The 27,492-nt window shown below is 50.3% G+C and overlaps 1 protein-coding gene across 3 annotated transcripts in view; it reads right to left on the bottom strand.

Annotated features, from left to right (window-relative positions):
- Nucleotides 1-27,492, bottom strand: part of LOC137334901 (aldo-keto reductase family 1 member C23-like protein) — a 247,635-nt gene that overhangs the window by 32,152 nt on the left and 187,991 nt on the right. For all 3 annotated transcript variants that reach the window (XM_067999985.1, XM_067999987.1, XM_067999986.1), the window contains exon 7: nucleotides 9,048-9,213. In XM_067999985.1, the coding sequence (XP_067856086.1) occupies nucleotides 9,048-9,213 (166 nt within the window). The remainder of the gene's footprint in view (nucleotides 1-9,047; nucleotides 9,214-27,492) is intronic.

Raw genomic sequence — 27,492 nt, forward strand, 5'->3', positions numbered from 1 at the left:
ACAACTTTCAAAATAAATATATTCCACTGAGGAAAAAAGGGTGTAAAAGAAATGACAGCCATCCGTGGCTAAGTAAAGAAATCAAGGATAGTATCCGACTAAAAACAAGGACATATAAGGTAGCCAAACTTAGTGGGAGGATAGAAGATTGGGAATTCTTCAAAAGACAGCAAAAAGTAACTAAAGGATTGATTAAGAAAGGGAAGTTAGATTATGAAAAGAAATTAGCAAAAAATATAAAAACAGATAGCAAGAGTTTCTATAGTTATATAAAAAGAAAAAGGGTGGCTAAGGCAAACATAGGTCCCTTAGAGGATGAGACCGGGAAATTAATGGTGGGAAACATGGAGATGGCAAAAATGCTGAACAAATATTTTGTTTCAGTCTTTACAGTAGAGGACACTAAGAATATCCCAACACTGGACAAACAGGGGACTCTCGGGGGGGAGGAGCTAAATACGATTAAAATCACTCAGGAGATGGTACTCAGTAAAATAATGGGACTCAAGGCGGATAAATCCCCTGGACCTGATGGCTTCCATCCTAGGGTCTTGAGGGAAGTGGCAGTAGGGATTGTGGATGCTTTGGTGATAGTTTTCCAAAATTCCCTGGACTCAGGAGAGGTCCCGGCAGATTGGAAAACTGCTAATGTAACACCGTTATTTAAAAAGGGTAGTAGGCAGAAGGCTGGAAATTATAGGCCAGTTAGCTTAACATCTGTGGTGGGTAAAATTTTGGAGTCTATTATTAAGGAGACAGTAACGGAACATTTAGATAAGCATAATTTAATAGGACAAAGTCAGCATGGCTTTATGAAGGGGAAGTCATGTCTGACAAATTTGCTTGAGTTCTTCGAGGATATAACGTATAGGGTGGATAAAGGGGAACCAGTGGACATAGTGTATTTAGACTTCCAGAAGGCATTCGACAAGGTGCCACATAAAAGATTATTACTTAAGATAAAAAATCACGGGATTGGGGGTAATATTCTGGCATGGGTGGAGGATTGGTTATCGAACAGGAAGCAGAGAGTTGGGATAAATGGTTCATTTTCGGACTGGCAACCAGTAACCAGTGGTGTTCCACAGGGGTCGGTGCTGGGTCCCCAACTCTTTACAATCTATATTAACGATTTGGAGGAGGGGACCGAGTGCAACATATCAAAATTTGCAGATGATACAAAGATGGGAGGGAAAGTAGAGAGTGAGGAGGACATAAAAAACCTGCAAGGGGATATAGACAGGCTGGGTGAGTGGGCGGAGATTTGGCAGATGCAATATAATATTGGAAAATGTGAGGTTATGCACTTTGGCAGGAAAAATCAGAGAGCAAGTTATTTTCTTAATGGCGAGAGACTGGAAAGTACTGCAGTACAAAGGGATCTGGGGGTCCTAGTGCAAGAAAATCAAAAAGTTGGTATGCAGGTGCAGCAGGTGATCAAGAAAGCCAACGGAATGTTGGCTTTTATTGCTAGGGGGATAGAATATAAAAACAAGGAGGTATTGCTGCAGTTATATAAGGTATTGGTGAGACCGCACCTGGAATACTGCATACAGTTTTGGTCTCCATACTTAAGAAAAGACATACTTGCTCTCGAGGCAGTACAAAGAAGGTTCACTCGGTTAATCCCGGGGATGAGGGGGCGGACATATGAGGAGAGGTTGAGTAGATTGGGACTCTACTCATTGGAGTTCAGAAGAATGAGAGGCGATCTTATTGAAACATATAAGATTGTGAAGGGTCTTGATCGGGTGGATGCAGTAAGGATGTTCCCAAAGATGGGTGAAACTAGAACTAGGGGGCATAATCTTAGAATAAGGGGCTGCTCTTTCAAAACTGAGATGAGGAGAAACTTCTTCACTCAGAGGGTGGTAGGTCTGTGGAATTTGCTGCCCCAGGAAGCTGTGGAAGCTACATCATTAGATAAATTTAAAACAGAAATAGACAGTTTCCTAGAAGTAAAGGGAATTAGGGGTTATGGGGAGCGGGCAGGAAATTGGACATGAAGCTGAGTTCGGATCGGTCAATGCCCTGTGGGTGGCGGAGAGGGCCCAGGGGCTATGTGGCCGGGTCCTGCTCCGACTTCTTGTGTTCTTTAGATTTGTGGTTGGGATCAGATCAGCCATGATCTTATTGAATGGCGGAGCAGGCTCGAGGGGCCGATTGGCCTACTCCTGCTCCAATTTCTTATGTTCTTATGTTCTTATGTCCTCCAGTTCTTGAACTCTCCGCTAGGGTAAACAGGTACTTCCTGTCTACTCTATCTGGGCCCCTCATAATTTTGTACACCTCAATCAAGTCTCCCCTCAGCCTCCTCTGCTCCAAGGAAAACAACCCCAGCCTATCCAATCTCTCCTCGCAGCTGCAATTTTCAAGCCCTGGCAACATTCTTGTAAATCTTCTCTGCACTCTCTCCAGAGCAATTACGTCCTTCCTGTAATGTGGTGACCAGAACTGTGCACAATACTCCAGCTGTGGCCTTACCAGCGTTTTATACAGTTCCATCATTACATCCCTGCTTTTGTATTCTATACCTCGGCTAATAACGGAGAGCATTCCGTATGCCTTCTTCACAACCTTATCTACCGTACTGCCACCTTCAGGGACCTGTGCACAAGCACTCCAAGGTCTCTCACTTCCTCTACCCCTCTCAATATATTCCCGTTTACTGCGTATTCCCTTTTGCTGTTTGCCCTCCCTAAGTGCATTACCTCACACTTCTCCGGGTTGAACTCCATTTGCCACTTTTCCACCCACTCCACCAACCCATTGATATCTTCTTGGAGTCCACAGCTATCCTCTTCACAATCAACTACACGGCCAATTTTTGTGTCGCCTGCAAATTTGCCAATCATGCCCCCTACATTCAAGTCCAAATCATTAATATATACCACAAACAGCAAGGGACCCAACACTGAGCCTTGTGCACACCACTGGAAACAGATTTCCATTCGCAAAGACATCCATCGACTTTTACCCTTTGTTTCCTGTTACTGAGCCAATTTTGGATCCAATTTGCCACATTTCCCTGCATCCCATGGGTTTTTACCTTTCTGACCAGTCTGCCATGTGGGACCTTGTCAAATGCCTTACTAAAATCCATGTAGACAACATCCACTGCACTACACTCATCAATCCTCCTTGTCACTTCCTCAAAAAATTCAATCAGATTTGTAAGGCATGACCTTCCCTGAACAAATCCATGCTGACTATCCCTGATTAAACCATGCCTTTCCAAGTGACAGTTTATCCTATCTCTCAGTTTTGATTCTAATAGTTTGTCCACCACCGAGGTAAGACTGACCGGCCTATAATTGTTCGGCCTTTCCCTCGTACCCTTTTTAAACAATGGTACTACGTTTGCAGTCTTCCAGTCCTCCGGTACCTCCCCTGTATCGAGTGAGGATTGGAAAATGATCCTCAGACAATCCGCTATTTCCTTCCTGGCTTCCTTCAAGGACCCAGGAAACAATCCATCCGGTCCTGGTGACTTATCAACTTTCAAGGATTCCAGTCCCTCCAGTACTTCCTCTCTCGTTATGTTTACCGTATCCAATATTTCACACCTCTCCTCTTTAACTACTACATCCGGCTCATCTCTTTCCTTTGTGAATACGGAGACAAAATATTCATTTAAAACCCTACCCACATCCTCTGCTTCGACACACAAATTACCCTTATCATTCCTGATAGGTCCCACCTTTTCCTTCGCTATCCTCTTGTTCTTAATGTACTGATAAAACATCTCTGGGTTTTCTTTAATCTCACTAGCTAATATTTTTTCATGCCCTCTCTTTGCTTTCCTTATTTCCTTTTTTACTTCCCTGTACTTTCTATACTCCTCCAGGCTTTCTGCAGTATTTAGTTTTCTGTGACAGTCATAAGCTTTCTTTTTCTGCTTTATTCTTGATTTAACTCTGTCCTTTTCCATAATAATGCTTAAACAAACTGAATTGTGGTCACTATCCCCAATATGGTCACCCACTGTCACTTCACTCACTTGCCCATCTTCATTTCCCAGGTCTAAATCTAGAATTGCTTCCCCTCTTGTTGGGCTTCTCACGTGCTGGCTCAAAAAGTTCTCCTGGACACCGATCAAGAATTTTGCACCCTCTGTGCCCCTCACACTGTTTGAATCCCAGTTGATGTTAGGGTAGTTGAAGTCCCCGACTATTTTGCTCTCTTATTTTTGCACTCGGAAATTTGCCTCCATATTTGTTCTTCTATCTCCCTTTCGCTATTCGGGGGTTTATAGTACACTCCCAGTAGTGTGATTGCCCCTTTTTTATTTCTTAACTCAACCCGTATGGCTTCGATTGATGATCCATTTAGCAGATCATCCCTTCTCACAACTGTAATTGATTCTTTAACCAATAATGCTACCCCCCCTCCTTTATTATCACCCACTCTATTCTGCCTGAAAATTCTATATCCAGGGATATTGAGCTGCCGATTATCCCCCTCTTTAAGCCAGGTTTCCGTTATAGCAATGATATCATGCTGCCATGTGTCTCTGTGCCCTTAGCTCATCTGCTTTGTTTGTAATACTCCTTACATTGAAGTATATACCCTTTAACCCCGTCAAATTCCTGTGCTGAACACTATTTAACCTTTGCTTCTTTTGCCTTTCTGAGTCGCTAACTACGTCACTAACTGCTTTTCTACTTCCGTTTCCTGGTCTGAATTCATCCTATCTGTACCTGCCCTTTGGTTCCCATCCCCCTGCCATGCTAGTTTAAACCCTCCCCAACAGAACTAGCAAATGCCCCCGCGAGGATATTGGTCCCTGTTCTGCTTGGGTGCAACCCGTCCAGCTCGTACAGGTCCCGCCTTTCCCAGAATCGGGAATGCCTCAGGAATTTAAACCCCTCCCTCCTACACCATCTCTCAAGCCATGCATTCATCTGGTCTATTCTCCTATTTCTGCTCTCACTAGCACGTGGCACTGGGAGTAATCCTGACATTACTACCTTAGAGCTCCTGCTTTTTAATTTATTTCCTCATCCCTTTTCTTTACTGATGTCGTTGGTACCGATATGGACCACGACCTCTGACTGTTCACCCTCCCCCTTCAGAATGTTCTGCAGCCGCTCCGTGACATCCTTGACCCTAGCACCAGGGAGGCAACATACCATCCTGGAGTCGTGTCTACGGCCGCAGAAACGCCTATCTGTTCCCCTTACGATGGAATCCCCTATCACTATTGCTGTCCCATTCTTTTTCCTCCCCTCCTGTGCAGCTGAGTCACTCGTGGTGCCACGGTCTTGGCTCTTGCTGCTTTCCCCTGATAAGCCATCTCCCCCAACAATATTCAAAGCGGAATATCTGTTTGAGAGGGAGATGGCCCCAGGGGACTCCTGCTCAACCTGCCGAGTCCTTTTACCCTGCCTGGTGGTCACCCATTTCCTTTCTGCCTGCGTAATCTTTACCTGCGGTGTGACCACCTCACTGAACGTGCTATCCACGATAATCTTAGTATCGCGGATGCTCCACAGTGAATCCACCCGCAGCTCCAGCTCTGAAATACGGTTAGCCAGTAGCTGCAACTGGACACACTTCCTGCACACATGGTCGCCAGGGACACCTGTAGTGTCCATGACTTCCCACATAGTGCAGAAGGAGCATATCACGGGTGCGAGCTCTGCTGCCATGACTTGCCTTAGATTAAGCTCGTTAGTTACTCACTTAAAGAATTTACTCCTTTAAATTACTCTTAATTTAGAGAATGTTAACGACACCAGGGATCTTGATTCACGAAAAAACGCGACTTGTTACAAGACCTTCAGACCTTCCCTCTATTTTTACTTCAGTTACTGCACTGGAGAAAAGGAGAAATACTCACCTGAACCTACTTACCAATCAGCTGTCTCCCTGCACAGTGTCATTTTTCACTGGTGACGTCACCTCTGGAACTCAACCACTGGTCTCAATTTATCCCCCTCCCTCCGATCTCCCTCAGCTCAGCTCTCCCGCTCTCGGGCCCTCCTTTATCCCCCTCCCTCCGATCTCCCTCAGCTCAGCTCTCCCGCTCTCGGGCCCTCCTTTATCCCCCTCCCTCCGATCCCCCTCAGCTCAGCTCTCCCGCTCTCGGGCCCTCCTTTATCCCCCTCCCTCCGATCCCCCTCAGCTCAGCTCTCCCGCTCTCGGGCCCTCCTTTATCCCCCTCCGATCTCCCTTAGCTCAGCTCTCCCGCTCTCGGGCCCTCCTTTATCCCCCTCCGATCTCCCTTAGCTCAGCTCTCCCGCTCTCAGGCCCTCCTTTATCCCCCTCCGATCCCCCTCAGCTCAGCTCTCCCGCTCTCGGGCCCTCCTTTATCCCCCTCCCTCCGATCTCCCTTAGCTCAGCTCTCCCGCTCTCAGGCCCTCCTTTATCCCCCTCCGATCTCCCTCAGCTCAGCTCTCCCGCTCTCGGGCCCTCCTTTATCCCCCTCCGATCTCCCTTAGCTCAGCTCTCCCGCTCTCAGGCCCTCCTTTATCCCCCTCCCTCCGATCCCCCTCAGCTCAGCTCTCCCGCTCTCGGGCCCTCCTTTATCCCCCTCCGATCCCCCTCAGCTCAGCTCTCCCGCTCTCGGGCCCTCCTTTATCCCCCTCCGATCCCCCTCAGCTCAGCTCTCCCGCTCTCGGGCCCTCCTTTATCCCCCTCCGATCCCCCTCGGCTCAGCTCTCCCGCTCTCGGGCCCTCCTTTATCCCCCTCCCTCCGATCTCCCTTAGCTCAGCTCTCCCGCTCTCGGGCCCTCCTTTATCCCCCTCCCTCCGATCCCCCTCGGCTCAGCTCTCCCGCTCTCGGGCCCTCCTTTATCCCCCTCCCTCCGATCTCCCTCGGCTCAGCTCTCCCGCTCTCGGGCCCTCCTTTATCCCCCTCCGATCTCCCTTAGCTCAGCTCTCCCGCTCTCAGGCCCTCCTTTATCCCCCTCCCTCCGATCTCCCTTAGCTCAGCTCTCCCGCTCTCGGGCCCTCCTTTATCCCCCTCCGATCTCCCTCAGCTCAGCTCTCCCGCTCTCGGGCCCTCCTTTATCCCCCTCCCTCCGATCCCCCTCGGCTCAGCTCTCCCGCTCTTGGGCCCTCCTTTATCCCCCTCCGATCCCCCTCGGCTCAGCTCTCCCGCTCTCGGGCCCTCCTTTATCCCCCTCCGATCTCCCTCAGCTCAGCTCTCCCGCTCTCGGGCCCTTCTTATGGCCTCCCTGCTCCCTATTTCCAACGTCTTCCAACCCCATGACCCTGCAGGAGTCCTGCGTTCCTTGAACTTTAGCGTCTTGTGCATCCTCCACTCACTTCGCTCCACCATTGGTGGCCGTACCTTCTGCCGTCTAGGCCTTAAGCTCTGGAATTTCCTCCCTTAACATTGTCACCTCTCTCTCCTTTAAGGCTCTCCTTAAAATCTACCTCTTTGACCAATCTTTTTGTCACTCCTCCTAATATCTCGTTCTTTGGCTCGGTGTCACTTTGTCTAATTACAGTCTGAGATTAAGATTGAAAAATAGTTAAGAAATCCATTTTACGCAAAATAATTACTTGCATTCTATATTTCATTTATGTTAAGTTCTGCAGTTAAACCTAAAATTAAAAGACTGCAAAAAGGCTGAAAATGTGTACAGAGGTCGTGTGCAACCTGCTTCTGGGCACGGTCACACGTTGTTTACATAGAGATTCACTTTATCACTCCACACTGGAGCTTTGTTTTGGTGCCATGGCTCCTTTTGTATCAAACTGACCCGAAAACACCAATTCTTCTCTGTATAACTCGACATTAGAATGGAAACTGAGAGTGGGTAAAGAGTTATGGATTGGAGATTGAGAGTGGGTAAAGAGTTATGGGCTGGAGACTGAGAGTGGGTAAAGAGTTATGGGCTGGAGATTGAGAGTGGGTAAAGAGTTATGGGCTGGAGATTGAGAGTGGGTAAAGAGTTATGGGCTGGAGATTGAGAGTGGGTAAAGAGTTATGGGCTGGAGATTGAGAGTGGGTAAAGAGTTATGGATTGGAGATTGGGAGTGGGTAAAGAGTTATGGGCTGGAGATTGGGAGTGGGTAAAGAGTTATAGGCTGGAGACTGGGAGTGGGTAAAGAGTTATGGGCTGGAGATTGGGAGTGGGTAAAGAGTTATGGGCTGGAGATTGGGAGTGGGTAAAGAGTTATGGATTGGAGATTGGGAGTGGGTAAAGAGTTATGGGCTGGAGATTGAGAGTGGGTAAAGAGTTATGGATTGGAGATTGGGAGTGGGTAAAGAGTTATGGATTGGAGATTGGGAGTGGGTAAAGAGTTATGGATTGGAGATTGGGAGTGGGTAAAGAGTTATGGGCTGGAGATTGGGAGTGGGTAAAGAGTTATGGATTGGAGATTGGGAGTGGGTAAAGAGTTATGGATTGGAGATTGGGAGTGGGTAAAGAGTTATAGGCTGGAGACTGGGAGTGGGTAAAGAGTTATGGATTGGAGATTGGGAGTGGGTAAAGAGTTATGGGCTGGAGATTGAGAGTGGGTAAAGAGTTATGGATTGGAGATTGGGAGTGGGTAAAGAGTTATGGATTGGAGATTGGGAGTGGGTAAAGAGTTATGGATTGGAGATTGGGAGTGGGTAAAGAGTTATGGGCTGGAGATTGGGAGTGGGTAAAGAGTTATGGATTTCAGGTGTCTATGGATTAGCAGAGTTTAGAAATAGTATAAATGAAATGAGATCATAACCATAGTTTGGGAGATAAAGAGGGAAGCCATCTGAAGATTTGAGCTGTAATGTGTGTATTGTTGGCAACCAGTGATCTCGGTGTGGGCCATGAGTATGTTCAGGTTAGTGTATCCCTCAATAAACCCTCATGTGTTTAACTGCATGTGAATTCATTCATGACATAAAGGTACAGTACTGCAGCATTTGTCTATTACAAAATTCACATTCCTAACACTGAAACGCTGTGGGACATTTTCCTACGTTAAAGACACTGCATAAATGCAACTTTTTGTTCTTGTTGAATGGAACTGAGGAACACGGACATACTGTGCAAAAAGTGAACAGTTGGCAACGATGAAAACAATTAACACCTCCAGAAGGAATTTATTACCTCTCTGTTCTGCTTCATACGCCCAGGATTGAAACTCTTTGGAACAACCACAACACCACGTTGCACTTGGTATCGCAGGACGACTTGAGCTGCTGTCTTGTGGTGCTTTTCACCCAGTTTTTTTAGCACTGGGTCATTCAGAAGGGGAGGAATGCTTGTGTTCAAACTGTATTGGAAATTAAAAAGGGTCGTTACAAAATCTCAGGGTCTCTCAAAATTTCTCCCTCCCTCAACTACATGATGAATGGCTGTGATTCCCTTTCATATGATGCTTGTAAGTGAAAATAAGCTCTCTTGGTGGCTCAATTGTAAAAGGCCCTGATCAGGGTGGAACTGAGCCATTCAAGCAAGAAACATGGAAACATGGAAACATAGAAAATAGGAGCAAGAGTAGGCCATTCGGCCCTTCGGGCCTGCTCCGCCATTCAAAATAATCATGGCTGATCGTCTAACTCAGTATCTTGTTCCCGCTTTTCCCCATATCCCTTGATCCCTTTAGCATTAAGAAATATATCTATCTCCTTCTTGAATACATCTAATGACTTGGCCTCCACTGCCTTCTGTGGTAGAGAATTCCACAGGTTCACCTCAGTTCTAAATGGCATACCCCGTATCCTGAGACTGTGACCCCTGGTTCTGGACTCCCCAGCCATCGGGAACATCCTCCCTGCATCTCGTCTGTCTAGTCCTGTTAGAATTTTATATGTTTCGATGAGATTACCTCTCATTCTTCTAAACTCGAGTCAATATCGGCCTAGTCGACCCAATCTCTCCTCATACGTCAGTCCTGCCATCCCAGGAATCAGTCTGGTAAACATTCGTTGCACTCCCTCCATGGCAAGGACATCCTTCCTCAGATAAGGAGACCAAAACTGCACACAATACTCCAGCTGTGGTCTCACCAAGGCCCTGTATAACTGCAGTAAGACATCCCTGCTCCTGTACTCAAATCCTCTTGCAATGAAGGCCAACATACCATTCGCCTTCCTAACTGCTTGCTGCACCTGAATGCTCGCTTTCAGCGACTGGTGTACAAGGACACCCAGGTCTCATTGCACCTCCCCTTTTCCCAATCTATCACCATTCAAATAATAATCTGCCTTTCTGTTTTTACAACCAAAGTGGATAACCTCACATTTATCCACGTTATACTGCATCTGTCATGTTCTTGCCCACTCACCCAACTTGTCTAAATCACATTGGAGCCTCTTTGCATCCTCCTCACAGCTCACATTCCACCCCAGCTTTGTGTCATTTGCAAACTTGGAAATGTTACATTTGGTTCCCTCATCCAAATCATTGATATATATTGTGAATAGCTGGGGCCCAAGCACTGATCCCTGCGGTACCCCACTAGTCACTGCCTGCCACCGGAAAAAGACCTGTTTATTCCGACTCTCTGTTTCCTGTCTGTCAAACAATTCTCAATCCATGTCAGTATATTCCCCCCAATCCCATGTGCTTTAATTTTGCACACTAACCTCTTGTGTGGGACCTTATCAAAAGCCTTCTGAAAATCCAAGTACACCACATCCACTGGTTCTCCCCTATCTATTCCACTAGTTACATCCTCAAAAAACTCCAGTAGATTTGTTAAGCATGATTTCCCTTTCATAAACCCATGCTGACTTTGTCCAATCCCGTTAATGCCTTCCAAGTGTTCTGTTGTCACATCTTTTATAATAAACTCTAGCATTTTCCCCACTACTGATGTTAGGCTAACTGGTCTGTAATTCCTTGTTTTTTCTCTCCCTTTTTTAAATAGTGGGGTTACATTTACCACCCTCCAATCTGTAGGAACTGTTCAGAGTCTATAGAATTTTGGAAGATGATCACCAATGCATCCACTATTTCCAGGGCCACTTCCTTTAGTACTCTGGGATGTAGATTATCAGGCCCTGGGGATTTGTCAGCCTTTAGCCCCATTAATTTCCCAGCACTATTTTTTTTACTAATACTGATTTCCTTCAGTTCCTCCCTCTCACGAGACCCTTGGTTCCCTAACATTTCCGGGAGGTTATTTGTGACCTCCTTTGTGAAGACAGAACCAAAGTATGTGTTTAATTGTTCTGCCATTTCTTTGTTCCTCATTATAATTTCCCCCATTTCTGACTGTAAGGGACCTACATTTGTCTTCACTAATCTTTTTCTCTTGACATATTTATAGAAGCTTTTACAGTCAGTTTTTATGTTCCCTGCTAGTTTACTCTCATACTCTATTTTTCCCCTGTTAATCAATCTCTTTGTTCTCCTTTGCTGAATTCTGAACTGCTCCCAATCCTCAGGCTTGCTGCTTTTTCTGGCAATTTTATGTCTCCTCTTTGGATCTAATATTATCCCTAATTACTTTTGTAAGCCACGGTTGAGCCGCCTTTCCTGTTTTATTTTTGCGCCAGACAGGAATGAATAATTGTTGTAATTCCTGCACACGTTCTTTAAATATTAGCCATTGCCTATCCACCGTCATCCCTTTTAGTAAAGTTCACCAATCTATCATAGCCGACTCGCATCTCATACTTTCATAATTTCTTTTATTTAGATTCAGGACCCTAGTTTCAGATTCAACTACTTCACTCTCCATCTTAATGAGGAATTCTATCATGTTATGGTTGCTCTTCCCAATGGGACCCAGCACAAGATTGTTAATTAATCCTTTCTCATTGCACAATACCCAGTCTAGGATCGCCTGTTCTCGACTTGGTTCCTCAACGTATTGGTCTAGAAAACCATCACGTACACACTCCAGGAATTCCTCCCCCACAGTATTATTGCTAATTTGGTTTGACCAATCTATATGTAGATTAAAGTCACCCATCGTTATAGTTGTACCCCTCTTGCATGCGTCTCCAATTTCGTGTTTAATGCCCTCCCCTACATCTCCACTACTGTTTGGGGGCCTATAGACAACCCCCACCAACGTTTTCTGCCCCTTGGTGTTTCTTAGCTCCACCCATACAGATTCCACGTCGTGATTTTCCGAGCCAATATCCTTCCTCACTATTGCATTGATTTCTTCCTTTATTAACAGCTACCCCACCTGCTTTCCCCTTTTGCCTGTCCTTCCTAAATATTGAATACCCCTGGATGTTCAGTTCCCAATCCTTGGTCACCCTGCAGCCATGTCTCCGTAATCACAACTATATCATAACCGTTAATATCTATCTGCGTTGTTAATTCATCTAGTTTATTGTGAATTCTCCACACATTAAGACACAATGCCTTTAGACTTGTCTTTTTAAGATTGCTAGTCATCTTAGTTTTATTTTGCACTATGGCCCTATTTGTTTTTCACCCTTGTTTTCTCTGCCTTCCACTATTGCTTCTTCCCTTTCTGTCTTGTTTCTATCCTTGTTTCCCCCTCCTCTGTCTCCCTGCTCAGGTTCCCATCCCCCTATCATTCTAGTTTAAACCTTCCCCAACAACACTAGCGAACACCCCCGCGAGGACTTTGGTCCCAGTCCTGCTCGGGTGTAACCCGTCCCTCTTGTACAGGTCTCACCTTCCCCAGAACCGGTCCCAATGTCCCAGGAATCTAAATCCCTCCCTCCTACACCATCCCTGCAGCCACGCATTCATCCGGTCTATTCTCCTGTTCCTATACTCACTAGCACGTGGCACTGGTAGTAATCCTGAGATCACTACCTTTGAGGTCCTGTTTTTTAATTTATCTCCTGTATCCTTAAATTCACCTTGCAGGACCTCATCCCTTTTTTTACCTACGTCGTTGGTAGTGATATGGACCACGACTACTGGCTGTTCACTCCAGAATGCCCTGCAGTCGCTCCGTGACATCCTTGACCCTTGCACCAGGGAGGCAACATACCATCCTGGAGTCACGTTTGCGGCCGCAGAAATGCCTATCTGTTCCCCTTACAATCGAATCCCCTATCACTATAGCCCTGCCACTCTGCTTCCTCCCCTCCTGTGCAGCAGAGCCACCCGTGATGCCCCGAACCTGGCTCTTGCTGCATTCCCCTGATAAGCCATCTCCCCCAATGGTATCCAAAGCGGTATATCTGTTTGAGAGGGAGATGGCCCCAGGGGACTCCTGCTCTACCTGCCTAGTCCTTTTACTCTGCCTGGCGGTCACCCATTTCCTTTCTGCCTGCGTAATCTTTACCTGCGGTGTGACCACCTCACTGAACGTGCTATCCATGATAGTCTCAGCATCGCGGATGCTCCACAGTGAATCCACCCGCAGCTCCAGCTCTGAAATACGGTTAGCCAGTAGCTGCAGCTGGACACACTTCCTGCACACATGGTCGCCAGGGACACCTGTAGTGTCCATGACTTCCCACAAAGTGCAGAAGGACCATATCACGGGTGCGAGCTGTGCTGCCATGACTTGCCTTAGATTTGACTAAAGTAGTGGACAGGGGAATGTCAATGGATGTTATTTATATGGACTTCCAAAAAGCATTTGATAAAGTCCCACATAAGAGACTGTTAGCTAAGATAGAAGCCCATGGAATCGAGGGAAAAGTACGGACTTGGTTAGGAAGTTGGCTGAGCGAAAGGCGACAGAGAGTAGGGATAATGGGTAGGTACTCACATTGGCAGGAAGTGACTAGTGGAGTCCCGCAGGGATCTGTCTTGGGGCCTCAATTATTCACAATATTTATTAACGACTTTGATGAAGGCATAGAAAGTCTCATATTCTAAGTTTGCCGATGACACAAAGATTGGTGGCATTGTAAGCAGTGTAGATGAAAACATAAAATTACAAAGCGATATTGATAGATTAGGTGAATGGGCAAAACTGTGGCAAATGGAATTCAATGTAGACAAATGTGAGGTCATCCACTTTGGATCAAAAAAGGATAGAACAGGGTACTTTCTAAATGGTAAAAAGTTAAAAACAGTGGATGTCCAAAGGGACTTCGGGGTTCAGGTACATAGATCATTGAAGTGTCATGAACAGGTGCAGAAAATAATCAAGAAGGCAAATGGAATGTTGGCCTTTATATCGAGAGGACCAGAGTACAAGGGGGCAGAAGTTATGCTGCAGCTATACAAAACCCTGGTTAGACCGCACCTGGAGTACTGAGAGCAGTTCTGGGCATCGCACGTTCGGAAGGACATATTGGCCTTGGAGGGAGTGCAGCGTAGGTTTACTAGAATGATTCCCGGACTTCAAGGGTTAAGGGTTGTATTCTGTAGAGTTTCGAAGGTTAAGGGGTGATTTGATCGAAGTTTATAAGATATTAAGGGGATCAGATAGGGTGGATAGAGAGAAACTATTTCCGCTGGTTGGGGATTCTAGGAGTAGGGGGCACAGTCTAAAAATTAGAGCCCGACCTTTCAGGAGTGAGATTAGAAAACATTTCGACACACAAAGGGTGGTAGAAGTTTGGAACTCTCTTCCGCAAACGGCAATTGATACTAGCTCAATTGCTAAATTTAAATCTGAGATTGTTAGCTTTTTGGCAATCAAAGGTATTAAGGGATATGGGCCAAAGGCAGGTATATGGAGTTAGATCACAGATCAGCCATGATCTTATCAAATGGCGGAGCAGGCACGAGGGGCTGAATGGCCTCCTCCTGTTCCTATATTCCTATTTACCCCGCGTTCACCTCTCGGACTCTCCTTTCACCCTGCGCTCACCTCTCGGACTCTCCTTTCACCCTGCGCTCACCTCTCGGACTCTCCTTTTACACTGCGCTCACCTCTCGGACTCTCCTTTTACACTGCGCTCACCTCTCGGACTCTCCTTTTACACTGCGCTCACCTCTCGGACTCTCCTTTTACACTGCGCTCATCTCTCGGACTCACCTTTTAAACCGTGCTCACCTCTCGGACTCTCCTTTTACACTGCGCTCACCTCTCGGACTCTCCTTTTACACTGCGCTCACCTCTCGGACTCTCCTTTTACACCGTGCTCACCTCTCGGACTCTCCTTTTACACTGCGCTCACCTCTCGGACTCTCCTTTTACACCGCGCTCACCTCTCGGACTCTCCTTTTACACCGCGCTCACCTCTCGGACTCTCCTTTTACACCGCGCTCACCTCTCGGACTCTCCTTTCACCCTGCGCTCACCTCTCGGACTCTCCTTTCACCCTGCGCTCACCTCTCGGACTCTCCTTTTACACTGTGCTCACCTCTCGGACTCTCCTTTTACACCGCGCTCACCTCTCGGACTCTCCTTTTACACCGCGCTCACCTCTCGGACTCTCCTTTTACACTGCGCTCACCTCTCGGACTCTCCTTTTACACTGCGCTCACCTCTCGGACTCTCCTTTCACACAGCGCTCACCTCTCGGACTCTCCTTTTACACCGTGCTCACCTCTCAGACTCTCCTTTTACATCGTGCTCACCTCTTGGACTCTCCTTTTACACCGTGCTCACCTCTCTGACTCTCCTTTTACACTGTGCTCACCTCTCGGACTCTCCTTTTACACTGTGCTCACCTCTCGGACTCTCCTTTTACACTGCGCTCACCTCTCGGACTCTCCTTTTACACTGTGCTCACCTCTCGGACTCTCCTTTTACACCGCGCTCACCTCTCGGACTCTCCTTTTACACTGCGCTCACCTCTCGGACTCTCCTTTTACATCGTGCTCACCTCTTGGACTCTCCTTTTACACCGTGCTCACCTCTCTGACTCTCCTTTTACACCGCGCTCACCTCTCGGACTCTCCTTTTACATCGTGCTCACCTCTTGGACTCTCCTTTTACACCGCGCTCACCTCTCGGACTCTCCTTTTACACCGCGCTCACCTCTCGGACTCTCCTTTTACACTGTGCTCACCTCTCGGACTCTCCTTTTACACCGCGCTCACCTCTCTGACTCTCCTTTTACACCGCGCTCACCTCTCGGACTCTCCTTTTACACAGAGCTCACCTCTCGGACTCTCCTTTTACACAGAGCTCACCTCTCGGACTCTCCTTTTACACCGTGCTCACCTCTCGGACTCTCCTTTTACACTGTGCTCACCTCTCGGACTCTCCTTTTACACTGTGCTCACCTCTCGGACTCTCCTTTTACACTGCGCTCACCTCTTGGACTCTCCTTTTACACTGAGCTCACCTCTCGGAGTCTCCTTTTACACTGTGCTCACCTCTCGTACTCTCCTTTTACAATGCGCTCACCTCTCGGACTCTCCTTTTACACTGCGCTCACCTCTCGGACTCTCCTTTTACACTGCGCTCACCTCTCGGACTCTCCTTTTACACCGCGCTCACCTCTCGGACTCTCCTTTTACACCGCGCTCACCTCTCGGACTCTCCTTTTACACCGCGCTCACCTCTCGGACTCTCCTTTTACAGCGCGCTCACCTCTCGGACTCTCCTTTTACACCGTGCTCACCTCTCGGACTCTCCTTTTACACCGCGCTCACCTCTCGGACTCTCCTTTTACACTGCGCTCACCTCTCGGACTCTCCTTTTACACCGTGCTCACCTCTCGGACTCTCCTTTTACACCGCGCTCACCTCTCGGACTCTCCTTTTACACCGCGCTCACCTCTCGGACTCTCCTTTTACACTGCGCTCACCTCTCGGACTCTCCTTTTACACTGAGCTCACCTCTCGGACTCTCCTTTTACACTGCGCTCACCTCTCGGACTCTCCTTTTACACCGTGCTCACCTCTCGGACTCTCCTTTTACACCGCGCTCACCTCTCGGACTCTCCTTTTACACCGCGCTCACCTCTCGGACTCTCCTTTTACACTGTGCTCACCTCTCGGACTCTCCTTTTACACTGCGCTCACCTCTCGGACTCTCCTTTTACACTGCGCTCACCTCTCGGACTCTCCTTTTACACTGAGCTCACCTCTCGGACTCTCCTTTTACACGGCGCTCAGCTCTCGGACTCTCCTTTTACACTGCGCTCACCTCTCGGACTCTCCTTTTACACTGAGCTCACCTCTCGGACTCTCCTTTTACACCGTGCTCACCTCTCGGACTCTCCTTTTACACTGCGCTCACCTCTTGGACTCTCCTTTTACACTGAGCTCACCTCTCGGACTCTCCTTTTACACTGTGCTCACCTCTCGGACTCTCCTTTTACACTGCGCTCACCTCTCGGACTCTCCTTTTACACCGCGCTCACCTCTCGGACTCTCCTTTTACACTGCGCTCACCTCTCGGACTCTCCTTTTACACCCCGCCCACCTCTCGGACTCTCCTTTTTAACACTGCGCTCACCTCTCGGACTCTCCTTTCACACCCCGCCCACCTCTCGGACTCTCCTTTTACACCGCGCTCACCTCTCGGACTCTCCTTTTACACCGAGCTCACCTCTCGGACTCTCCTTTTACACCGCGCTCATCTCTCGGACTCTCCTTTTACACCGAGCTCACCTCTCGGACTCTCCTTTTACACTGTGCTCACCTCTCGGACTCTCCTTTTACACTGTGCTCACCTCTCGGTCTCTCCTTTTACACTGCGCTCACCTCTCGGACTCTCCATTTACACCGTGCTCACCTCTCGGACTCTCCTTTTGCACTGTGCTCACCTCTCGGACTCTCCTTTTACACCGCGCTCACCTCTCGGACTCTCCTTTTACACCGCGCTCACCTCTCGGACTCTCCTTTTACACCGTGCTCACCTCTCGGACTCTCCTTTTACACTGAGCTCACCTCTCGGACTCTCCTTTTACACTGCGCTCACCTCTCGGACTCTCCTTTTACACTGCACTCACCTCTCGGACTCTCCTTTTACACCGTGCTCACCTCTCGGACTCTCCTTTTACACTGTGCTCACCTCTCGGACTCTCCTTTTACACTGAGCTCACCTCTCGGACTCTCCTTTTACACTGTGCTCACCTCTCGGACTCTCCTTTTACACTGCGCTCACCTCTCGGACTCTCCTTTTACACTGAGCTCACCTCTCGGACTCTCCTTTTACACCGCGCTCACCTCTCGGGCTCTCCTTTTACACTGGGCTCACCTCTCGGACTATCCTTTTACACTGAGCTCACCTCTCAGACTCTCCTTTTACACCGCGTTCACCTCTCGGACTCTCCTTTTACACTGCGCTCACCTCTCGGACTCTCCTTTTACACTGTGCTCACCTCTCGGACTCTCCTTTTACACCGCGCACACCTCTCGGACTCTCCTTTTACACTGCGCTCACCTCTCGGACTCTCCTTTTACACTGCGCTCACCTCTCGGACTCTCCTTTTACACTGAGCTCACCTCTCGGACTCTCCTTTTACACCGTGCTCACCTCTCGGACTCTCCTTTTACACCGTGCTCACCTCTCGGACTCTCCTTTTACACTGCGCTCACCTCTCGGACTCTCCTTTTACACCGCGCTCACCTCTCGGACTCTCCTTTTACACCGCGCTCACCTCTCGGACTCTCCTTTTACACCGCGCTCACCTCTCGGACTCTCCTTTCACCCTGCGCTCACCTCTCGGACTCTCCTTTCACCCTGCGCTCACCTCTCGGACTCTCCTTTTACACTGTGCTCACCTCTCGGACTCTCCTTTTACACCGCGCTCACCTCTCGGACTCTCCTTTTACACCGCGCTCACCTCTCGGACTCTCCTTTTACACTGCGCTCACCTCTCGGACTCTCCTTTTACACTGCGCTCACCTCTCGGACTCTCCTTTCACACAGCGCTCACCTCTCGGACTCTCCTTTTACACCGTGCTCACCTCTCAGACTCTCCTTTTACATCGTGCTCACCTCTTGGACTCTCCTTTTACACCGTGCTCACCTCTCTGACTCTCCTTTTACACTGTGCTCACCTCTCGGACTCTCCTTTTACACTGTGCTCACCTCTCGGACTCTCCTTTTACACTGCGCTCACCTCTCGGACTCTCCTTTTACACTGTGCTCACCTCTCGGACTCTCCTTTTACACCGCGCTCACCTCTCGGACTCTCCTTTTACACTGCGCTCACCTCTCGGACTCTCCTTTTACATCGTGCTCACCTCTTGGACTCTCCTTTTACACCGTGCTCACCTCTCTGACTCTCCTTTTACACCGCGCTCACCTCTCGGACTCTCCTTTTACATCGTGCTCACCTCTTGGACTCTCCTTTTACACCGCGCTCACCTCTCGGACTCTCCTTTTACACCGCGCTCACCTCTCGGACTCTCCTTTTACACTGTGCTCACCTCTCGGACTCTCCTTTTACACCGCGCTCACCTCTCTGACTCTCCTTTTACACCGCGCTCACCTCTCGGACTCTCCTTTTACACAGAGCTCACCTCTCGGACTCTCCTTTTACACAGAGCTCACCTCTCGGACTCTCCTTTTACACCGTGCTCACCTCTCGGACTCTCCTTTTACACTGTGCTCACCTCTCGGACTCTCCTTTTACACTGTGCTCACCTCTCGGACTCTCCTTTTACACTGCGCTCACCTCTTGGACTCTCCTTTTACACTGAGCTCACCTCTCGGAGTCTCCTTTTACACTGTGCTCACCTCTCGTACTCTCCTTTTACAATGCGCTCACCTCTCGGACTCTCCTTTTACACTGCGCTCACCTCTCGGACTCTCCTTTTACACTGCGCTCACCTCTCGGACTCTCCTTTTACACCGCGCTCACCTCTCGGACTCTCCTTTTACACCGCGCTCACCTCTCGGACTCTCCTTTTACACCGCGCTCACCTCTCGGACTCTCCTTTTACAGCGCGCTCACCTCTCGGACTCTCCTTTTACACCGTGCTCACCTCTCGGACTCTCCTTTTACACCGCGCTCACCTCTCGGACTCTCCTTTTACACTGCGCTCACCTCTCGGACTCTCCTTTTACACCGTGCTCACCTCTCGGACTCTCCTTTTACACCGCGCTCACCTCTCGGACTCTCCTTTTACACCGCGCTCACCTCTCGGACTCTCCTTTTACACTGCGCTCACCTCTCGGACTCTCCTTTTACACTGAGCTCACCTCTCGGACTCTCCTTTTACACCGCGCTCACCTCTCGGACTCTCCTTTTACACCGTGCTCACCTCTCGGACTCTCCTTTTACACCGCGCTCACCTCTCGGACTCTCCTTTTACACCGCGCTCACCTCTCGGACTCTCCTTTTACACTGTGCTCACCTCTCGGACTCTCCTTTTACACTGCGCTCACCTCTCGGACTCTCCTTTTACACTGCGCTCACCTCTCGGACTCTCCTTTTACACTGAGCTCACCTCTCGGACTCTCCTTTTACACTGCGCTCACCTCTCGGACTCTCCTTTTACACTGCGCTCACCTCTCGGACTCTCCTTTTACACTGAGCTCACCTCTCGGACTCTCCTTTTACACCGTGCTCACCTCTCGGACTCTCCTTTTACACTGCGCTCACCTCTCGGACTCTCCTTTTACACTGAGCTCACCTCTCGGACTCTCATTTTACACTGTGCTCACCTCTCGGACTCTCCTTTTACACTGCGCTCACCTCTCGGACTCTCCTTTTACACCGCGCTCACCTCTCGGACTCTCCTTTTACACTGCGCTCACCTCTCGGACTCTCCTTTTACACCCCGCCCACCTCTCGGACTCTCCTTTTTAACACTGCGCTCACCTCTCGGACTCTCCTTTCACACCCCGCCCACCTCTCGGACTCTCCTTTAACACCGCGCTCACCTCTCGGACTCTCCTTTTACACCGCGCTCACCTCTCGGACTCTCCTTTTACACCGAGCTCACCTCTCGGACTCTCCTTTTACACCGCGCTCATCTCTCGGACTCTCCTTTTACACCGAGCTCACCTCTCGGACTCTCCTTTTACACTGTGCTCACCTCTCGGACTCTCCTTTTACACTGTGCTCACCTCTCGGTCTCTCCTTTTACACTGAGCTCACCTCTCGGACTCTCCTTTTACACTGCGCTCACCTCTCGGACTCTCCATTTACACCGTGCTCACCTCTCGGACTCTCCTTTTGCACTGTGCTCACCTCTCGGACTCTCCTTTTACACCGCGCTCACCTCTCGGACTCTCCTTTTACACCGCGCTCACCTCTCGGACTCTCCTTTTACACCGTGCTCACCTCTCGGACTCTCCTTTTACACTGAGCTCACCTCTCGGACTCTCCTTTTACACTGCGCTCACCTCTCGGACTCTCCTTTTACACTGCACTCACCTCTCGGACTCTCCTTTTACACCGTGCTCACCTCTCGGACTCTCCTTTTACACTGTGCTCACCTCTCGGACTCTCCTTTTACACTGAGCTCACCTCTCGGACTCTCCTTTTACACTGTGCTCACCTCTCGGACTCTCCTTTTACACTGCGCTCACCTCTCGGACTCTCCTTTTACACTGAGCTCACCTCTCGGACTCTCCTTTTACACCGCGCTCACCTCTCGGGCTCTCCTTTTACACTGGGCTCACCTCTCGGACTATCCTTTTACACTGAGCTCACCTCTCAGACTCTCCTTTTACACCGCGTTCACCTCTCGGACTCTCCTTTTACACTGCGCTCACCTCTCGGACTCTCCTTTTACACTGTGCTCACCTCTCGGACTCTCCTTTTACACCGCGCACACCTCTCGGACTCTCCTTTTACACTGTGCTCACCTCTCGGACTCTCCTTTTACACTGTGCTCACCTCTCGGACTCCCCTTTTACACCCCGCTCACCTCTCGGACTCCCCTTTTACACCCCGCTCACCTCTCGGACTCTCCTTTTACACTGCGCTCACCTCTCGGACTCTCCTTTTACACCGTGCTCACCTCTCGGACTCTCCTTTTACACCCCGCTCACCTCTCGGACTCTCCTTTTACACTGTGCTCACCTCTCGGACTCTCCTTTTACACCGCGCTCACCTCTCGGACTCTCCTTTTACACCGCGCTCACCTCTCGGACTCTCCTTTTACAGCGCGCTCACCTCTCGGACTCTCCTTTTACACTGCGCTCACCTCTCGGACTCTCCTTTTACACCGCGCTCACCTCTCGGACTCTCCTTTTACACTGCGCTCACCTCTCTGACTCTCCTTTTACACCGTGCTCCCCTCTCGGACTCTCCTTTTACAGCGCGCTCACCTCTCGGACTCTCCTTTTACACCGCGCTCACCTCTCGGACTCTCCTTTTACACTGCGCTCACCTCTCGGACTCTCCTTTTACACCGTGCTCACCTCTCGGACTCTCCTTTTACACCGCGCTCACCTCTCGGACTCTCCTTTTACACTGCGCTCACCTCTCGGACTCTCCTTTTACACCGCGCTCACCTCTCGGACTCTCCTTTTACACTGCGCTCACCTCTCGGACTCTCCTTTTACACCGTGCTCCCCTCTCGGACTCTCCTCTTTCACTGCGCTCACCTCTCAGACTCTCCTTTTACACCGTGCTCACCTCTCGGGACTCTCCTTTTACACTGTGGTCACCTCTCGGACTCTCCTTTTACACTGTGCTCACCTCTCGGACTCTCCTTTTACACTGTGCTCACCTCTCGGACTCTCCTTTTACACAGCGCTCACCTCTCGGACTCTCCTTTTACTCTGTGCTCACCTCTCGGACTCTCCTTTAACACCGTGCTCACCTCTCGGACTCTCCTTTTACACCGCGCTCACCTCTCGGACTCTCCTTTTACACAGCGCTCATCTCTCGGACTCTCCTTTTACACTGCGCTCACATCTCGGACTCTCCTTTTACACCGTGCTCACCTCTCGGACTCTCCTTTTACACTGCGCTCACCTCTCGGACTCTCCTTTTACACTGCGCTCACCTCTCGGACTCTCCTTTTACACCGCGCTCACCTCTCGGACTCTCCTTTTACACTGCGCTCACCTCTCGGACTCTCCTTTTACACCATGCTCACCTCTCGGACTCTCCTTTTACACTGCGCTCACCTCTCGGACTCTCCTTTTACACTGCGCTCACCTCTCGGACTCTCCTTTTACACCGTGCTCACCTCTCGGACTCTCCTTTTACACCGCGCTCACCTCTCGGACTCTCCTTTTACACTGCGCTCACCTCTCGGACTCTCCTTTTACACCATGCTCACCTCTCGGACTCTCCTTTTACACTGCGCTCACCTCTCGGACTCTCCTTTTACACTGCGCTCACCTCTCGGACTTTCCTTTTACACCGTGCTCACCTCTCGGACTCTCCTTTTACACTGCGCTCACCTCTCGGACTCTCCTTTTACACCATGCTCACCTCTCGGAGTCTCCATTTACACCGCGCTCACCTCTCGGACTCTCCTTTTACACTGCGCTCACCTCTCGGACTCTCCTTTTACACCGCGCTCACCTCTCGGACTCTCCATTTTCACCGCGCTCACCTCTCGGACTCTCCTTTTACACCGCGCTCACCTCTCGGACTCTCCATTTTCACCGCGTTCACCTCTCGGACTCTCCTTTTACACCGAGCTCACCTCTCGGACTCTCCTTTTACACCGCGCTCACCTCTCGGACTCTCCTTTTTCACTGCGCTCACCTCTCGGACTCTCCTTTTACACCGTGCTCACCTCTCGGACTCTCCTTTTACACTGTGGTCACCTCTCGGACTCTCCTTTTACACTGTGCTCACCTCTCGGACTCTCCTTTTACACTGTGCTCACCTCTAGGACTCTCCTTTTACACTGCGTTCACCTCTCGGACTCTCCTTTTACACCGAGCTCAACTCTCGGACTCTCCTTTTACACCGCGCTCACCTCTCGGACTCTCCTTTTACACTGCGCTCACCTCTCGGACTCTCCTTTTACACCGTGCTCACCTCTCGGACTCTCCTTTTACACCGTGCTCACCTCTCGGACTCTCCTTTTACACCACGCTCACCTCTCGGACTCTCCTTTTACACCGCGCTCACCTCTCGGACTCTCCTTTTACACCGTGCTCACCTCTCGGACTCTCCTTTTACACCGCGCTCACCTCTCGGACTCTCCTTTTACACCGTGCTCACCTCTCGGACTCTCCTTTTACACTGCGCTCACCTCTCGGACTCTCCTTTTACACCGTGCTCACCTCTCGGACTCTCCTTTTACACTGCGCTCACCTCTCGGACTCTCCTTTTCCACCGCGCTCACCTCTCGGACTCTCCTTTTCCACCGCGCTCACCTCTCGGACTCTCCTTTTCCACCGCGCTCACCTCTCGGACTCTCCTTTTACACCGTGCTCACCTCTCGGACTCTCCTTTTACACTGCGCTCACCTCTCGGACTCTCCTTTTACACTGCGCTCACCTCTCGGACTCTCCTTTTACACCGCGCTCACCTCTCGGACTCTCCTTTTCCACCGCGCTCACCTCTCGGACTCTCCTTTTACACTGAGCTCACCTCTCGGACTCTCCTTTTACACCGTGCTCACCTCTCGGACTCTCCTTTTACACTGCGCTCACCTCTCTGACTCTCCTTTTACACCGCGCTCACCTCTCGGACTCTCCTTTTACACCGTGCTCACCTCTCGGACTCTCCTTTTACACTGCGCTCACCTCTCGGACTCTCCTTTTACACTGCGCTCACCTCTCGGACTCTCCTTTTACACTGTGCTCACCTCTCGGACTCTCCTTTTACACCGTGCTCACCTCTCGGACTCTCCATTTACACTGTGCTCACCTCTCGGACTCTCCTTTTACACCGCGCTCACCTCTCGGACTCTCCTTTTACACCGTGCTCACCTCTCGGACTCTCCTTTTACACAGCGCTCACCTCTCGGACTCTCCTTTTACACCGTGCTCACCTCTCGGACTCTCCTTTTACACTGCGCTCACCTCTCGGACTCTCCTTTTACATCGTGCTCACCTCTCGGACTCTCCTTTTACACCGCGCTCACCTCTCGGACTCTTCTTTTACACTCACTGCGCTCACCTCTCGGACTCTCCTTTTACACTCACTGCGCTCACCTCTCGGACTCTCCTTTTACACTCACTGCGCTCACCTCTCGGACTCTCCTTTTACACTCACCGCGCTCACCTCTCGGACTCTCCTTTTACACTGCGCTCACCTCTCGGACTCTCCTTTTACACTGCGCTCACCTCTCGGACTCTCCTTTTACACCGCGCTCACCTCTCGGACTCTCCTTTTACACCGTGCTCATCTCTCGGAGTCTCCTTTTACACCGCGCTCACCTCTCGGAGTCTCCTTTTACACCGCGCTCACCTCTCGGACTCTCCTTTTACACCGAGCTCACCTCTCGGACTCTCCTTTTACACCGTGCTCACCTCTCGGACTCTCCTTTTACACTGCGCTCACCTCTCGGACTCTCCTTTTACACTGCGCTCACCTCTCGGACTCTCCTTTTACACCGCGCTCACCTCTCGGACTCTCCTTTTACACTGCGCTCACCTCTCGGACTCTCCTTTTACACCATGCTCACCTCTCGGACTCTCCTTTTACACTGCGCTCACCTCTCGGACTCTCCTTTAACACCGCGCTCACCTCTCGGACTCTCCTTTTACACCGCGCTCACCTCTCGGACTCTCCTTTTTCACCGAGCTCACCTCTCGGACTCTCCTTTTACACCGCGCTCATCTCTCGGACTCTCCTTTTACACCGAGCTCACCTCTCGGACTCTCCTTTTACACTGTGCTCACCTCTCGGACTCTCCTTTTACACTGTGCTCACCTCTCGGTCTCTCCTTTTACACTGAGCTCACCTCTCGGACTCTCCTTTTACACTGCGCTCACCTCTCGGACTCTCCATTTACACCGTGCTCACCTCTCGGACTCTCCTTTTGCACTGTGCTCACCTCTCGGACTCTCCTTTTACACCGCGCTCACCTCTCGGACTCTCCTTTTACACCGCGCTCACCTCTCGGACTCTCCTTTTACACCGTGCTCACCTCTCGGACTCTCCTTTTACACTGAGCTCACCTCTCGGACTCTCCTTTTACACTGCGCTCACCTCTCGGACTCTCCTTTTACACTGCACTCACCTCTCGGACTCTCCTTTTACACCGTGCTCACCTCTCGGACTCTCCTTTTACACTGTGCTCACCTCTCGGACTCTCCTTTTACACTGAGCTCACCTCTCGGACTCTCCTTTTACACTGTGCTCACCTCTCGGACTCTCCTTTTACACTGCGCTCACCTCTCGGACTCTCCTTTTACACTGAGCTCACCTCTCGGACTCTCCTTTTACACCGCGCTCACCTCTCGGGCTCTCCTTTTACACTGGGCTCACCTCTCGGACTATCCTTTTACACTGAGCTCACCTCTCAGACTCTCCTTTTACACCGCGTTCACCTCTCGGACTCTCCTTTTACACTGCGCTCACCTCTCGGACTCTCCTTTTACACTGTGCTCACCTCTCGGACTCTCCTTTTACACCGCGCACACCTCTCGGACTCTCCTTTTACACTGTGCTCACCTCTCGGACTCTCCTTTTACACTGTGCTCACCTCTCGGACTCCCCTTTTACACCCCGCTCACCTCTCGGACTCCCCTTTTACACCCCGCTCACCTCTCGGACTCTCCTTTTACACTGCGCTCACCTCTCGGACTCTCCTTTTACACCGTGCTCACCTCTCGGACTCTCCTTTTACACCCCGCTCACCTCTCGGACTCTCCTTTTACACTGTGCTCACCTCTCGGACTCTCCTTTTACACCGCGCTCACCTCTCGGACTCTCCTTTTACACCGCTCTCACCTCTCGGACTCTCCTTTTACAGCGCGCTCACCTCTCGGACTCTCCTTTTACACTGCGCTCACCTCTCGGACTCTCCTTTTACACCGCGCTCACCTCTCGGACTCTCCTTTTACACTGCGCTCACCTCTCTGACTCTCCTTTTACACCGTGCTCCCCTCTCGGACTCTCCTTTTACAGCGCGCTCACCTCTCGGACTCTCCTTTTACACCGCGCTCACCTCTCGGACTCTCCTTTTACACTGCGCTCACCTCTCGGACTCTCCTTTTACACCGTGCTCACCTCTCGGACTCTCCTTTTACACCGCGCTCACCTCTCGGACTCTCCTTTTACACTGCGCTCACCTCTCGGACTCTCCTTTTACACCGCGCTCACCTCTCGGACTCTCCTTTTACACTGCGCTCACCTCTCGGACTCTCCTTTTACACCGTGCTCCCCTCTCGGACTCTCCTCTTTCACTGCGCTCACCTCTCAGACTCTCCTTTTACACCGTGCTCACCTCTCGGGACTCTCCTTTTACACTGTGGTCACCTCTCGGACTCTCCTTTTACACTGTGCTCACCTCTCGGACTCTCCTTTTACACTGTGCTCACCTCTCGGACTCTCCTTTTACACAGCGCTCACCTCTCGGACTCTCCTTTTACTCTGTGCTCACCTCTCGGACTCTCCTTTAACACCGTGCTCACCTCTCGGACTCTCCTTTTACACCGCGCTCACCTCTCGGACTCTCCTTTTACACAGCGCTCATCTCTCGGACTCTCCTTTTACACTGCGCTCACATCTCGGACTCTCCTTTTACACCGTGCTCACCTCTCGGACTCTCCTTTTACACTGCGCTCACCTCTCGGACTCTCCTTTTACACTGCGCTCACCTCTCGGACTCTCCTTTTACACCGCGCTCACCTCTCGGACTCTCCTTTTACACTGCGCTCACCTCTCGGACTCTCCTTTTACACCATGCTCACCTCTCGGACTCTCCT

Source organism: Heptranchias perlo, chromosome 18 (assembly GCF_035084215.1).
Source record: "Heptranchias perlo isolate sHepPer1 chromosome 18, sHepPer1.hap1, whole genome shotgun sequence".
Lineage (NCBI taxonomy): Eukaryota > Metazoa > Chordata > Chondrichthyes > Hexanchiformes > Hexanchidae > Heptranchias > Heptranchias perlo.